This window comes from Corvus kubaryi, unplaced genomic scaffold, assembly GCF_017639235.1.
Source record: "Corvus kubaryi isolate FWS band 111438036 unplaced genomic scaffold, C.kubaryi_AGA036_p1.0 37396, whole genome shotgun sequence".
Lineage (NCBI taxonomy): Eukaryota > Metazoa > Chordata > Aves > Passeriformes > Corvidae > Corvus > Corvus kubaryi.
In genome coordinates this window covers 23,055,584-23,072,138 of record NW_024581135.1, presented here as the reverse complement: position 1 = coordinate 23,072,138, position 16,555 = coordinate 23,055,584, and the positions used below count along the sequence as shown (strand labels likewise).

The 16,555-nt window shown below is 42.0% G+C and overlaps 1 protein-coding gene across 8 annotated transcripts in view; it reads left to right on the top strand.

Moving 5' to 3' along the window:
- TTN (titin) overlaps window positions 1-16,555 on the top strand; it is a 236,790-nt gene that overhangs the window by 48,496 nt on the left and 171,739 nt on the right. For 7 of the 8 annotated variants that reach the window (XM_042040505.1, XM_042040513.1, XM_042040512.1 and 4 more), the window contains exons 44-45: window positions 6,693-6,971; window positions 8,036-8,599. In XM_042040505.1, coding sequence (XP_041896439.1) covers window positions 6,693-6,971; window positions 8,036-8,599 — 843 coding nt within the window. The remainder of the gene's footprint in view (window positions 1-6,692; window positions 6,972-8,035; window positions 8,600-16,555) is intronic. The other variant, XM_042040510.1, reaches the window with a different exon arrangement.

Here is a 16,555-nt window from a genome sequence, read left to right as displayed (position 1 = left end):
TTCCTTCCGAATTCCTTCCGAATTCCTTCCTTCCTTCCTTCCTTCACCGTTAAGTGTGCTATGTGTCAAAATGACCAGAAATAAGTGGAATATATTCAGTTATTATCTGTGGCATTTTCTCAGCACAGGAGATTTTTACATTAATGTTCTCAATGTGAATATATATTTTTATATTTAAAGTAATGCCAATATTTAGGAGGAACCAGCAGTAGCTGACATAATTAAATCAGAATTAAATCTCTCTTACATAAACAATGATAAATTGATTAAGAAAATCTGTTAAATGGAGGAAAGTTATTAATTAAAGTTTCTCAGAAACTAAACAACTTTCTAATATACGTACCAGCTTTCCAGTTACCTATATGTCAAGGTGAGATCTTGAGTTCAAGATCCCTAGGCAAAAATTAGTTTTACTTCATTTACCTGTTAATAAGGTTCTTCCAGTTATTTACAAATTGCTGTCAGTTGCCTTACAAACAGCTTTAAGCAGAGTGGTGATTTTAAGCATAAAAACTATTCCTATTTTATGTTCAGTTATGTTCATACAATTTCTTATTTCTGAGTTTGATGTGTCCTCACAGTGAGACCAGCATGCCTCAAAAAGTCGATTATTTTCTAAGACTATCCCATCACTCACCTGGGACAGTAATTTTTGATCAAAAGATTCACGTTGCCCAATCATGTTGCCTGATATAAAGTCAGGAGTGGCAAGTTCTAATGACCCAGTACCCAGGCAAAACAACTGAAATATTTAGGCTAATGCAAATGTGTCACTTCAGTTTCTTCTCAGTCATAACCCCTTGATAAATATTTAAGATTTGTATGTTAAAAGGCAGAGCTAATTGTGCTTTCTCATAGGTAATGGTGGTAGGAAAGAGAAACATGACTGTCTGACCCAATGTTGTGCTGGGAAAGAATTACTCCATAATGTGCCCTTAATCCATTCCTTGTGTAGATGTGTAGCACTGACTGATTCATTAGACAGCAGAGGTCCTTAGGGAAGTTGGCATGAATTGTCTGATGTTCTATGTCAGCTGGGACGTGGGGGGTCTTTTAGTTCCAAAGACAAAGAGGTCAGAGGCCCTTTGATTAGGTCCTGCACAACTGTGGTGTGTGTTTATTTTGCATGTAAATCTGAACATTTTTAGCAGAAAGAGGCCCATAACTTGTTTTGGATATTGAATGTTATCCCATCAAACACAGCAAACTGGTTGACACTGTTGTGGAGGAAGAGGAGAGTGTCAGGCTGGTGTCTGTCATAACAAATGTCAGAGAGGTGAACTGGTACTTTGAGGGTAAACTGGTCTCTTCAGGCAACAAATTCAAGTGTTTGCAAGATCAGGACACGTACACACTAGTAACAAGCAAAGTGTGCGGGGAGATTCACCAAGGAGAGTACACCTGTGAGGCGCTGAATCAAGGTGCAAAAAGAGCAACAGCAACAAAAGCCAAACAGGTCCAAGTTCATGTTCACATCTGAAATATAAGGCCAAGCATCTTTACCCACGTAGTGGTGTTTGTGGTTTATGTAAATTTATAAGTCTTGGTTTAAGTTTCGTACATTAGCCAGGAGCACCCGGTTCACCTAAGCTACAATTATTAAATCTGGAGTAATCCTAGGTTTGAATGCATTTAGTCTGGGACAACTGGTATAGCTTGACTATCTCTTTTCAAAATTTTGTGTTTTCATAGGAATGAAAAAGCTCACAATTTTATTTTCAGATTTAATGTTGTCTTCATTTCTACAAAACAAGTATCTTAACAAAATAGTTAATTATGTCTGTTTGTCACCAATGTGTATTGAATGTTAACATGTATGGTTAATTTGTGAAATAAATATGAAATTATTTAAGTCCATTGCTTCTTGTACTTTATTCATTTTATAAACATATCTAAAATATGAAGAAGTATCTGTATAGTTATTCTCTTATAAATATCCAGGAACACACAAAAGTGCATTAATTTTTGCCACACTCCTGTGTATAAAGCATTCTCCTGTGTTAACATGGGTTTCACTCTGCATTTTTTATATTTTTTATTTTTATATTTTATTGGCCTAATTCTGCCGCCCATCCTCAAATTTACTTGCACAATTTATTACTGTTTTAACAAGGTTGGTAAGTAATGCTGAAGGACTGCTGTAATCTCTTTTTTTGCTTAAGTATCTCTTCTCTGCAGTTAATCATTGCATGCACTGTGCTATGACATTTATATTATGGCATTTGTGGCAAGACTAATAATTACTAAAACCAATGAGAAAGAATTGGGTGACAGAGTCTGTTCTTTATTATATTTGTTGCTGGAGTGCAGCAAAAATTCTTATATCTCAGTAAGTTTTAAAATTGAAGACACTGTAATTGAGAAGCTTATCAAGGTTCACCATTACAGTGCCTAGAGACTTTAATCCACTCACACTTTTATTCTTTTTTTTAAACTCTTATATCTTTCCAGCATCAAATACTGTGGGTCTTGACTGAGCAAACTTGACTCAGTGAGGACAACAGTATTTGATTTCCAATGGTTTTCCTTGCATCATGCTTTTCTGTGAATTGTTCCATTCCTGGAATTTCCAGATTTCACTGATGTTTCTATTGTCAAACGTCTGCAGAGAATGGCATGTTCTTGACCTCTGCTTCCTCTCATTTTCAAACTACTATTTGTCCAATGCATATATCTATAATTTCACAACGGCAAGAAAAAGAAAAATCTTAAAAGTGTTCTGTTTTCTTTTTCTCTGATGTTGTAGGAGTTTTAATAAGCCACATCTTGGCAGGGAGGAGTTCAAAAGCAGAGATCTAAATCAATTATATTAAATCAAGGGTTTAGACTTGTGATGTTCATAATAATTATGCCATAAACTTAAGGGTCTAATGACAAAATCAGGACAAAGCTGGTAAGGTAGAGGTAATCTTTTGGTGTTCTAGACAAAAGATAGAGTTTAAAGACATGAACTATGCATCAGAAGAAAGGTTACTGTGCTGAAAAGATTGTGGGTTTATTGGTTGGTTTGGGGTTTTTTTTCCAATCCTAATTGTGGCATTCTGCTTTTTTTGTTGGTGTTTTGAATTAAGTCAGGGTCTTAGCACTATTCTGCTGTACTTGCTTGTGTAGGTGTACATACAAATATGTATGGCACATAACATTTTAATTATATCTGTGAAATGCATCAATGTTGCTTGATTGTTACTTGCACAGTGCACCCTGGAGGGATATGCCTAACCCATACTGTGATGTCAGGTTTAAAGACACACCCATCCTGATCAAGATAGGAAATTCTTAAGTAACCTGACAACACAGCATGTCTTACTCATTTTGGCAGGTGTGACAGTAAGGGGACAACACAGACCTGTTCATTGCTGGCTGCTCCATAGTATTGAGAAAGCCTCCAGCTGTAGAAAAATAGTTGCCCTAACGCTGTATATTGCTATCTATGAGTATTCTCATAAATATTCTAGTAAAACTAAACAATTTTTTTCCATACAGACATTGCTAGGTCTCTTATTCCCTCTTCTGAGGAAGGAAGAAATGAAGGCTACAGCAGAGGCCTTCAGTTGCCTGATAGAGAGAAAACACTTGAATTTGAGCCTGCAAAACCAGTTTATTTCAGCGAAGCAAAGATGAAAATGGAGGAAGAGGGCAAAGCCCCTGTCTTCCTCAAACAGGTCGCAAATGTTGAAGTCTGGCAGGGAGATGTAGCTAGGCTCTCTGTTACTGTTACTGGCAGCCCCATACCCAAAATCCAGTGGTTTTTCAACAGTATGAAGCTAACCTCATCCGTGAACTCTAAGTTAGTATTTGCTGGCAGTGACCACAGCCTCATCCTCCCATATGCAGGTGTGCAGGATGAGGGTGAGTACACTTGCGTGGCCAGCAGTGTGCACGGTGAGACCACCTGCAGCACCCAGCTCCACGTGCACCAGAGGAAGCCAGGATTCCCTTGCTTTGCCAGGGAGCTGGACAGCGTGCAGTGTGCACCGGGCTTCACAGCAGTCTTTGAGTACACAGTGGTGGGGAAACCATGCCCTGACGTGCTGTGGTTCAAGGGGAGCGAGCAGCTCTTCTCTGATGCACGTCATTCCATTGCTCACTACCCTGATGGCTCGGGCTCTCTGACAGTGTGGGACTGCAGGGAGGAGGACACTGGGCTCTACACATGCAGGGCTGTGAGTGCCCTGGGCAATGCCACGTGCTCTGCTGAGCTCTTTGTGCTGCTCGAGGAGCATGCTGTGTGGAGGCAGAGCCCGGCCTTGCAGCACTCTGCAGTGGCAGAGGACCAAAGCCCCCTTTTCTACGAGGAGGCTGGTGAGTTTCCTGCAATCGAAGGAGCACTCAGTCTTCAGCCCATGAGGGAGCCTTCAACCCTCCTTCAGCTCCAGATGAGCCAGGCAGTGTACATGCTGCCCAGGGAGGACATCTTGCCTGGTCTACCACCAACCTGTCTGGCAGCACAGAGTGTTGAAGAGGTACTCACACAGGTGTCGACAACACAAGAGAGCAGCAGGCTTCTGGCAGAGTCTCTGCAAGCCTTCCCTGCTGGCCCCCAGAGCATGGTGCCCACAGCAGTGATGGACCTGCCGGGCTGCCTTGGGACTGTAGCTGCACAGATACTCATGCCCAAAGAGAAAATCATCCCCAAGGCAGCAGAGCAACTGGCTGCTCTGAAGACAGAAGCTTCCCAGACCCTTCTACAGCTGTCAAGCACCACTGAGAGCCATGCCATGGATGGTGACCAAATCCAGGTCCTTGAGAGCTTTCAGATAGCTCAAGGTGAGCTGACGGCTGAATCCAGATTTCTCTCTGAATTGGCCTTCACTGGGGGTCAAGCTGTCCCCCTGGAGAACATTTCTTTCCTGGAAACAGCAAAGGAAGATTTTGCTGCGATACACGAGGGACAGGCTGTGAGATTTCCCTTGCTTCTGGAAGGAAACCAGTCCATGGAGAAGGAGCATGTTGATCTTTCCAAGCCACTCAAGCAGTGGCAGAAGGCAGAGAGACAATCCCATGAAACAATGTCCTCTCACCAGCTCCAGCCAAGCCAAGTCCTCAACAAAGACCGTGAGCTCACTGCTCTGGTTCCCAAGAGCTGCAACTTAGACATAAAGTCTCAAATCAGAAATGCAGTGAAAGTGGCGGTGGTAAGTGAGAAAAATCTCTCATTTTCAGAATGGTTGGCTGATAAGGAAAATGTTGAAGTAAAGGCAATAAACATCACCAAGGAGAATACACATACCTTGTGCACCTATGTTGTGACCACAGGAGGATGCAGTCCCATAGAAATCCAAGTGTCCTTGGGAGAAGTCAACATTCAGACAGCTGTCCAGAAAACAGTCTTGAAGGAGGCTTTCTATTTCCTTCTTTGTGAACATAAATACCTCCTGACTGGTGAAAAATCCAAAGCATTGCCATTCTACGCCAGTCCACTTCTCTCAGGAAAATCCTGTGATGAAATCTTTGAGCTGGAGCCCCAGCAGGCTGAGACGACTATGGAGGCAGAAATACCACTGGAGCAACCTTTGTCTGCACAAGTAATCAACACTGTGACCGAGCATGGTCACATCAAGGATGTAGGTGCAGCTGAACCTACTGCTGATGTGGCCTCTGCAGATCTTCTTATTGAGACACCCACAGAAATACTGAAAAGAAAGGAGAAAAGGGAAGAAAAGTGTGAGGAAGAAAGCAGAGAGGGTCTGAAAACTAGTGCTGGAAAGCTAGAGGATGAGCTGGGCAAAGAAAGTTATCCCATCATACACAGCAAACTGGTTGACACTGTTGTGGAGGAAGAGGAGAGTGTCAGGCTGGTGTCTGTCATAACAAATGTCAGAGAGGTGAACTGGTACTTTGAGGGTAAACTGGTCTCTTCAGGCAACAAATTCAAGTGTTTGCAAGATCAGGACACGTACACACTAGTAACAAGCAAAGTGTGCGGGGAGATTCACCAAGGAGAGTACACCTGTGAGGCGCTGAATCAAGGTGCAAAAAGAGCAACAGCAGCAAAACTCACAGTTGTTAAAAGAGGTTGGATTATGGGGATAAAGTAATCTTCATAATGCACTGCTCTACTAACGAACCTCCCCTACTATGTGTATCTTTGAATAGAGATACAATATTAATACCATCATGCCACTAATCAGAGGGCCCCCTTTCTCTCTGGATTGGTGGTCTCCATTTACCACATTGCAAGGCCTCTCACTTCCATTACCCCAGTCTTTGGTCAGGAACTTCATTGTTTCATTGCACTAGCATGGTCAGGACAAAGCTGTATTTCAATCCCAACCATTTCTCCTATTGTTGCCTGAGAAGTGGACCTGCTCTTCCCATTTTGCTCACTGCTGCACCCTCTCTCACTCCTTAGAGTCATTGCACATATTCACCACAATTTCTCGTTCACACCATAATTTCTCACAACTCTAGGATATTTTACTATATTTTTATATCCTATTGCTATTGTGCATTGCTATTTCACTTTGTTTTTCCAGTATCACCACTGTTTCCTGATGTCATTATGCACTGTAAGACTGTCTGTCCACTGAGTCTGGTACTGCTTTCATTTCTTACAGATATTTTTTCTTTTACAGTCACTTTATGTGAATTGCAAATATGTCACCTTTTCTTTTTTTTTTCAGTCAGTCAATCACATAATTTCAGAATGTCAGCAGGCAGGGTTTTGAGTTACTCTCTGCTTCTAATTTCAGTTGCACCAATCCTGAGAAGAAGGCTTGAACCCCTGGAAGTGGCTGTAAATCATGTGGCCAAGTTTACCTGTGAGGTAGAGATGGCTCCCAGTGTCAAGTTCCAGTGGTACAAAGCCGGACGAGAGATATATGATGGGGACAAATACTCCATTCGCACCTCCAACTACCTCTCCACACTGGAGATCCCGAGGCCTCAAGTTGTTGACTGTGGAGAATATAGCTGTAAGGCTTCCAACCAGCATGGCAGTGTAAGCTCTACAGCTGTTTTAACAGTAACTGGTAAGCACAGACTTTCAAGCACTTCCCCTTTTCCATAAAATATCTTGGTGTATTGTAATGCTTTCACTGCTATACTTGCACATGTTTATGGTAGGGCTCTTGGTTGGCATTATAATACATAATCCATGCCTAATTTTGGCAGGCACAAACATAGAAAAAGAATAACTTTTGTGAATGCTGCTTTTAGGTGCTTTCTTTATGAAGGAAAGGGAATCAGCATGAAAAGTTTCAGAGGGAAAGAAAGAAGGGGGAAAGAGAGCAGGAAGAAGCAGCATGGGATTGCTTTGTGAATACGTTCTTGAAGAAGGTTTATTTAACTTTCAGACAACAAGAAACACTTCTAAATCTGATTTCTTGGTGTAACAGTCACTGTGCAATTATCCTAGCACCCTAAATTTATCCTGCAACTATACTGTCGATGCAGGTTATACAGCTCTGCATACCTGAACATCTTTGTGCTGTGGCCAAAGGGGAACTCTGTGACTAGGGAAATAGATCTTAAAAAAACACAAGAATGTTTAAAGGCTTTCAATTTGCAAACTTTTTGTCTATTGAGAGCTATACAGTGGGGTTTTTTCTTAAAAGAAAAAACAAACAAAAAACCACCATCTTTCGGGTGTTTCTTGTATGATTACTTTTTTTACTCTGATTTTTCTCTTTGTGGGACGAGTCCTGATGTGGTCTTTGCTAAGTGCTAGGTGCTAGAGACTAGAAAAAAAATGCATGAACAGTGAAATGCATGCGAGCTTGCCCATCTTGAGAGAACAGTGCGCAAACGTGTCAGTCTTGGGGAAGGAAGTTCTGGCTTTTGGTTTATTTTCCTTTAGTTTGTACATTGCTCCAGAGATTCACAACACCTTCAAGCTCTGGAGCAACACTTAGACTGAAGAAGTACAAAACCAAAAGCCAAAATTTATCATCTTTAACACCTCTTATCTCCTTTACTGCTGTTTTCTTTTGCTTAAGAGTGTCCAGTGACAAGCTGGCCTCTCTTGCTCTCTGTCCCTGGCAAATGTGGCTCTGCTCCTCACCTCTTGGTAACATTGAACCCCTTTGTTTTGCAGAGGCATTTCCACCAACGTTTCTTACCAGACCTGAATCTATCACTACTTTTGTTGGCAAAAGTGCCAAGTTCCTGTGTACTGTTTCGGGCACTCCAGTCATCGACGTCACCTGGCAGAAAGATGGAACAACTATTTCACCTTCAGACCACCATAAGATCTCCAAAGTGGAAAATAAACATGTTTTAGAAATTTCCCGTCTTAACACTAGTGACAGAGGGGCTTACACTTGCAAAGCTTCCAACAAGTTTGGAGCTGATATTTGCCAGGCTGAAATGGTCATTATAGACAAGCCCCACTTCATTAAAAATTTGCAGTCAGTACAGTCAGCAGTTAACAAAAAAATACGCCTTGAATGTCAGGTAGATGAAGACAGGAAAGTAACTGTAGGGTGGACAAAGGACGGAAACAAAATCCCTCCAGGCAAAGATTATAAGATTTACTTTGAAGACAAAATAGCCTCGCTTGAGATTCCTCTGGCTAAGGTCAAGGATTCAGGCCACTATATGTGCACTGCTTCAAATGAGGCAGGAAGCAGCTCCTCTTCTGCCAGCGTCACAGTCAGAGGTAAGATAGCTCTATGCTCCCTTTACCTGTCATCTTCTTGGGTTCCCCATTTCTTCTTTCACAGGCAAAAGACTTCTTTGGGCTGAAATTACGCTGTGAATTCTTCTCAGACCTGCCACCTTGTTCTTTCCCCTTAAAGTCTTTTTCCCTGTTGCCTGACAGTGCACTGTGTGTTACTTCAATATTTCTTTCACCAGAGAAAATCAAGAATTGCTCCTGCATGCAGGGGAGAGATGGATGAAGAGGGCAAGCAAAACCACAGAAGCTGTAGCTCAGCAAAGATTATGCTGATCTCTTGTGAAGTTGTATTTTGTTCTTGCTCTGGGAAGCAATCTTTCAAAGCTTTGTATTTCAACTTTCTTTCCTTTCTCCCTTTTCCTTTTCCCTTTCTTTCCCCTTTCCTCTTCCCCTTCTTCCCCTTTTTGCCATCTCTTCCCCTCTCTTCCCTTTTCTTCCCATTTTCAGAGCCACCATCCTTTGTGAAGAAGGTCGATCCATCTTATTTACTGACCCCAGGTGACTCTGCACGCCTTCAATGCAAAATCAAAGGGTCTCCTGAAATCCAGGTTACTTGGTTCAAGAACAATAAGGAAATACATGAAAGTAACACTCACAGGATGTCCTTTGTCAATTCTGTGGCTGTGTTAGATATTTTGGAAATGAAAGTTGATGACACTGGGACCTACTCATGTGAAGCTGTCAACGAGGTTGGAAGTGACAGCTGCACCACCGAAGTGGTTGTCAAAGGTCTGTCCTTCTTGTTGCTGCCAGTCACATTCTTCAGAAAAACCTTCCTTCTTTTTTTTTTTTTTTTTTTTTTTGCATGGTTGACTAATTCTTTCTTACTGCTTTTGTAGAGCCGCCATCTTTCATCCGAACACTTGAACCTGCAGAGCTAGTGAAGGGAACAAACCCCATTCTTCAGTGTGAGGTTGCTGGCACTGGACCCTTTGAGATTAGCTGGTACAAAGACAAGAAGCAGATTCGCAGTAGTAAAAAATACAGGTTGACCTCTCAGAAGGCTGTTATTTCTTTGGAGGTGTCCTCATTTAATAGTGCAGATGTCGGTGAATACGAGTGTGTGATAGCTAATGAAGTCGGGAAATGCATGTGCAGTGCCACATACATCTTGAAAGGTCAGTGGGAGAGAAAACTCCACTTACTGAAGGGATCGGCAAAACCCTCTTATTTCATAAAATGTCTTTTCTTTGGATTTGTGGGAGGCTGGGGAGACTGGGGAGGGAGAATACCTTCTTCTCTTAAAATTCTTTGTGTATCTTGAGTCTTATCTGGCATCAAACCTGTGAATTTGAAGAACATTGAGATTAAAGGGCCATTAGCTCCCAGCTGGAGAATGCAGTTCTCTGACTTGCCTGCTCTTTTGCTGAATTGTGACATGCACTGCACATACTGTCTTACAAAACTGTCTTTAAGTAGCAGATTTTATGTGATGATGTAATAGTAGATGAGTATTTTTTTCTTATCTCTCTTCTTTGAATTAGAACCACCATCTTTTGTTAAGAAAATTGAAAACGTGACTGCTCTGGCTGGAGATAGTGTTACGTTACAGGCTGTGGTGAAAGGGTCAGAGCCTATTTCTGTGACATGGATGAAGGGCAAAGATATTATTAAAGATGATAAAAATATGAGAGTGACATTTGATCACGGTCTAGCAACACTACAAATTACCGGTGTCCAGCTGAGCTCTGGTGGCAAATACACCTGCGTGGCTGAGAATGATGCAGGAAGTCAGTCCTGCTTTGGTGAACTAGCAGTGAAAGGTCAGTGGAGAAGTGCTGTGATCCCTGCAATCTCCCACCTGAGAGAGCAATTTCCTTTTGTCCTTAATACCAGTTGTTTAATTCTGTTGTAGAACCCGCCAAAATAATTGAAAAAGCCGAAATGATCCAGGTTACAGCAGGAGAACCAGCTATTTTGGAGTACACTGTCACAGGCACTCCAGAGCTGAAAATCAAATGGTTCAAAGATGGAAACCCACTACCTGCCAGCAAAAAATATAGGATCAGCTTCAAAAATAACATTGCCCAGCTCAAGTTTTATGCCACTGAAATGCAGGACAGTGGTGAATACACCTTTGAGATATCCAATGATGTGGGCATCAGCTCTTGTACTACCAGCTTCACTGTGCTAGGTTGGTACTGCCTCTTTGCAAAGAGCCCTGTTTCTCTGCTCTGTACCCAACAGAGCCAGAAGCAGAACAGAATGCCTGTTTTGCTCATGTGTTCATTTCTGTCATTTTTTCACTCTCAACAGATCGCACTCTTCCTCCCTTCTTTACTAAACCACTGAAGAATATTGACAGCATCATTAGCACCTCATGCCGCCTAGACTGCAAAATTTCAGGCTCTCTTCCAATGACTGTCTCATGGTTTAAGCAGGACACTGAGATCACTTCAAGTGCCAAGTACACATTACACTTTGCAGAAGGCTCAGCATCTTTGGAAATAAATCACCTAGATGCAAATGACGCTGGGGTCTACATTTGCAGAGCCACAAACTCTGCTGGTAGCAAAGAGAGCAGTAGCACTTTGTTTATAAAAGGTTTGGCAACTTGTTCCACTTTTCTTGGAGTTTTGCTTATCTTGTGATAATACTTTTCTTTCCCAAAATTCAAGCCCTCTCTTACTCTTGACAATTTTTTCCTTTCAATGCAATCTAGAGCCACCCAGCTTCACTGTAAAACCAGAGTCTCAAGATGTACTGCCTGCAACAACTGTACATTTCAAAAGCACCTTTAAAGGCACAACACCACTGACAGTGAAATGGTTTAAAGGTGATACTGAGCTGGTGACAGGAGGAGCCTGCTACATTATGACAGAAGCATTAGCAAGTTACTTGGAGCTTTATGCAGTCAAACCAACAGACTCTGGAAAATACACCTGCAAAGTCTCCAATGTAGCTGGTTCAGTAACATGCAGTGCAAACTTATTTGTGAAAGGTTTGAGTTCTTACTCTTATTTAAAATTCTAGCTGCTGGATTAACCCAGTGGCACTCTTTCCTGTGTTCTTTGTCATGAACGCTCTTCTTAAATCCACAGAACCTGCTGCCTTCAAGGAGAAGCTAGAGCCAACCCATCTGGTAAAGAAAGGTGGATATGCTGAGCTGACCTGTGAAGTCACTGGTACTCCTGAGATTAAAATCACATGGTTCAAGGATGATAGAGAGCTAAAAGAAAGTGACAAATACAGGATATCTTTTACAAAATCTTTGGCAAGACTCCATGTTTCAGAGGTTGATACAGAAGACAGTGGGGAATACATTTGCGAAGCCAAAAATGATGCTGGAAAAGATATCTGCAGCAGTGTTGTTACAGTCAAAGGTGTGTGTGACATCCAGCCACACAGTTTGTACCTCTAAGCTCAGTACTCAGTATCTCTCAGCTTCAAAAGTATGATTAATGCAAATTGCACTTTCCTTTTTGCACTGTAGAGTCACCTTATTTTACCAAGGAGTTTCAGTCCATGGAAGTCTTGAAGGATTCTGATGTGGTTTTGGAGTGTGAGGTGCTTGGCACGCCTCCCTTTGAAGTGTTTTGGGTGAAAGACGATAAACCGGTGCGGAGCAGTAAGAAGCACAGAATAAGTATTGAGAAATCTTTGATTAGCCTCCACGTTTTCAGGTTTGATGCTTCTGATGTTGGCGAGTATCAGTGTAGAGTTACAAACGATGTTGGGAGCTGCCTCTGCCATTCAGAGGTCACGCTGAAAGGTTAGTGCAACGTGCAGAACACCACTAGCATGCTCTTACCCTGGTGTGGTTTCTGTGCCACACTGTTACATGCCAGGCCTGTACTTACATAACCACTTTCTTCCTGCCAGAGCCTCCTCAGTTTTTGAAGAAGATAGAAAATATTAGCTCCCTTCGAGGGGGCACAGTTGTGTTTCAGGCTGCTATTAAAGGTTCCTTGCCCATCACTGTGTCCTGGTTGAAAGACAATGATGAAGTGATTGAAGACAACAATATCAAAATGACCTTTGTGAACAATGTTGCCACTCTTATGGTGAGATCTATTGAGCTGAAACATGATGGGAAATATTTCTGTCAGGCTAAAAATGAGGCAGGAATTCAGAGGTGTTCTGCTCTGCTCACTGTCAAAGGTTGGTCTTACCCTGAGGGCTTGCAATGATCTCAGACAGCTCCTTTGTGATTTTTACAGATGCCCTTAACACTCTATCTCCTTGTTTATGACAGAACCTGCTACAATTGTGGACAAGGCTGTGTCAATAGATGTGACTGAGGGAGACCCAGCAACCTTGCAGTGTAAATTTTCAGGAACAAAACCTATTACAGCCAAATGGTTCAAAGATGGCAAGGAACTGACATTGGGCCCAAAATATAAGATCAGTGTTACAGATACCGTCTCAGTCTTAAAGGTGCTTTATGCAGAAAAGAAAGATAGTGGAGAATACATTTTTGAGGTTCACAATGACGTTGGGAGCAGTAGCTGTTCTGCCAGCATTAATGTCCTAGGTGTGTATGGGGTGTCTCTTATTATTGCTTTTAGACACAAAATCTTTTCTCCTGATCTGACATCTGCCACAATCACAGCTGAATTTAATATTTTGTCTTTTTACTCTGTCTTGGATAGATCTCATTATACCACCTAAATTCACAAAAAAACTCAAGAAAATGGACAGCATTAAGGGGTCTTTTGTCCACCTGGAGTGCATAGTGTCTGGTTCGCATCCTATAGGTATCCAGTGGTATAAGGATGGCCAAGAAATAACACCAAGTGAAAAGCACAAATACTCTTTCCATGATAATACTGCATTTCTGGAAATAAATCAACTGGAAGGCACAGACAGTGGCTCTTACACTTGCGAAGCAACAAATAAAGCAGGAAGCAACCAATGCAGCGGGTTCTTAACAGTCAAAGGTTTGCGTTCCTTCTTTGTCTTGTGTTAGGTCTCTCATTCATATTTTCGGATTTCCCCATCTCAGAGTAATCCCCTTTCTTCCTTTTTGCATGTTATAGAACCGCCATATTTTGTGGAAAAACCCCAGTCTCAAGAGGTTGTGCCCGATGCTAGGGTTCAGTTCAAAGCACTGGTGAAAGGGTCTACTCCTCTGCAGATAAAGTGGTTTAAAGACAGCCAGGAGCTCCTGTCTGGAGCCAGTCGATCTGTCTGGAAGGATGACACTTCTAGTGTTCTGGAGCTCTTCTCAGCTAGGACATCTGATTCTGGGAACTACACTTGTCAGATAAGCAATGATGTGGGGACAGCAACCTGCAAAGCAACTCTGTTTGTAAAAGGTGTGCAACCCAATCTTCTAATTTTTTTGGTTCTGATTTTTTTGTGCAATTTTGGTGGGAGGGGGAGGAAACATTTTAGCTTTTTTTTTCTTTAAATTCTGGGTTCTTTTCTTCCTACCGTGGATATTATAAAACCTCAACTTCTCTGTCCATCTTCTAGAGCCCCCCAGATTTATTCAGATGCCAACTTCTGTAGTAGCTTTGCGTGAAGGACAGTCCACCACTTTCGAGTGCCAGGTAGTAGGCACACCAGAGATCCAGATTACATGGTACCTGGATGGGAATGAAGTGACTGACCAAGCTAAGTATGGCATCTCCTTCATAGACGGTTTAGCCACTTTGAAAGTCACTCAAGCCAGAGTGGCAGATAGTGGGATTTATGTTTGTGAAGCCCACAATGATGCAGGTAGTGAGAGCTGCAGCATCGAGCTGAAAGTAAAAGGTTGGTTTTGAACGTCTTGTCGTCTCTGTCACATATCTGGGGTGAGGAAGTAGGAGATACTTCTTCTCCCCTCAAAACTATTTGAGGTTACTATCTACTTTCCCCTCGTTCTTCCCTATAGAGCCTCCAACCTTTGTTCGGGAGTTGCGTCCCACCGAGGTGGTGAAGGGTTCAGAGGCCACACTAGAGTGTGAGGTGACTGGCACCCCTCCATTTGAGGTGAAGTGGCTGAAGAACAATAAGGAGATGTTCAGCAGCAAGAAATACGCCATCTCCGCCAAAGAATCAGTATTTACTCTTAATGTGACTAACTGTGATGTCTCGGATGTTGGTGAATATCAGTGTATTATATCAAATGAAGGTGGGAGCTGTTCTTGCAGCACAAGACTCAGCTTAAAAGGTCAGTCCTCTAGGAAGCATACCTCAAATATTATATGCTCCAGCTAAAATGTAGTGACTGGGATTACTTTATATGATGTCTCTTTCTCTTCTTCCATTTCCACGACTTCTCTTCTGAACAACAAACAAAACTCACACTACAGAACCACCATCCTTCATCAAGAAGCTGGAGAACGTCACTAGCATTTTGAAAGGTGATGCATTCTTTCAGTGCGTCATAGCAGGTGCTCAACCCTTGTCTGTGTCATGGATAAAAGATGAGAAAATACTAGAAGACGATGAGCACCACCACATTACCTTCAAGAACAGCGTGGCCACACTGAAACTTGCTAATGTTGACCTCAGCCACAGAGGGAGATATACCTGTCAGGCAAAGAATGAATCTGGCGTGGAGAAGTGCTTTGCTTTGCTTTTTGTACAAGGTGTGTACAAGGTGTAACCTTGATGAGTATTTGGAAAGTCAGTTCTCTATCCATGTAGCTAACTGCTATAATTTTTACACTCTTTATACCTCAGAGCCTGCACAGATCATAGAAAAGGCTAAATCACTTAAAGTCACTGAAAAAGACCCCGTGACTTTGGAGTGTACTGTGGCTGGGACACCAGAGCTTCGGATAAGATGGTACAAAGATGGCAAGCAGCTCCTGCCCAGTAGATACTACACAATGAGCTTTGAAAACAATGTGGCCAGTTTCAGGATTGAACCTGTATCAAAGGAGGATAGTGGTACATACAGTTTTAAGGTCGAAAATGACTTCGGAAGTAGCACCTGTGAAGCTGTTCTGACTGTGCTAGGTTTGTATTGCCAATCCATCAAGAAGGGAATGAAAAAATAATCTCCTCGAAAGATAAGCAAGAAGTTAACCAGTGTGTTTTTGCTATTTTTTGTGTTGGGCAGATCAATCAATTCCTCCTGTATTTATCAAAAAGCTAACCAAAAAGGATACCATTCTGGGATCTTCTATCCAAATGGAGTGCAAAGTCTCTGGGTCACTCCCCATTATTGCAAAATGGTTTAAGGATGGAAAAGAGATAACTGACAGTGCAAAATATAGAAGCCTGTGCCATGAGAACACTGTGTCACTTGAGATTGCTAATCTGGAGCTGGCAGACAGTGCAAATTATACGTGCAGTGTCTCTAATGTTGCTGGAAATGATTCTTGCAGTGCTGTCCTGACTGTGAAAGGTTTGAAACTCTTTTACTACTTCTTACCTGTGATAAATGCCAGGAAAATACCTTAGATCTTATGCTAACATAACAGTCTTATACATCTTAATGTTAATACTGAAAACTTGGTCTCCATGCTTGCCTCACCGATTTTCTTCATTCTTAGACATTTCTTATGTAACTGAGTGTGTCTTTTTCTTAAAAACTGCAGAGCCACCAAGCTTCTTAGTAAAACCTGAAAGCCAGCAAGCCATACCAGATTCTACAGTGGAGTTTAAGGCCACACTAAAAGGAACACCACCCTTTACAATAAAGTGGTTCAAAGAAGACTTAGAACTTGTATCTGGTCCAACTTGTTTCATTGGTATTGAAGGTTCAACTGGGTTCTTAACCCTCTATTCAGTGGATTCTTCTAGGAGTGGGCACTACACTTGCCACATTTCAAATGATGTTGGCAGTGACTCTTGCACTACAACACTGATGGTAACAGGTGTGCACTCTTTCTTGTTGTGTTACGGGTTTTTTGTCTCTCTTCTTCTCTTTCCTTTTTGCCAAGCCCGCCTTGCTGATCTTTGATACACTGCCAAGTGAATTCCCTACCCTGTGTTTGCAACCCACAGTTGTTTGGCTCTTTTCCCTGCTATTTTCTCTCCAGTATTAATTCAGACCTT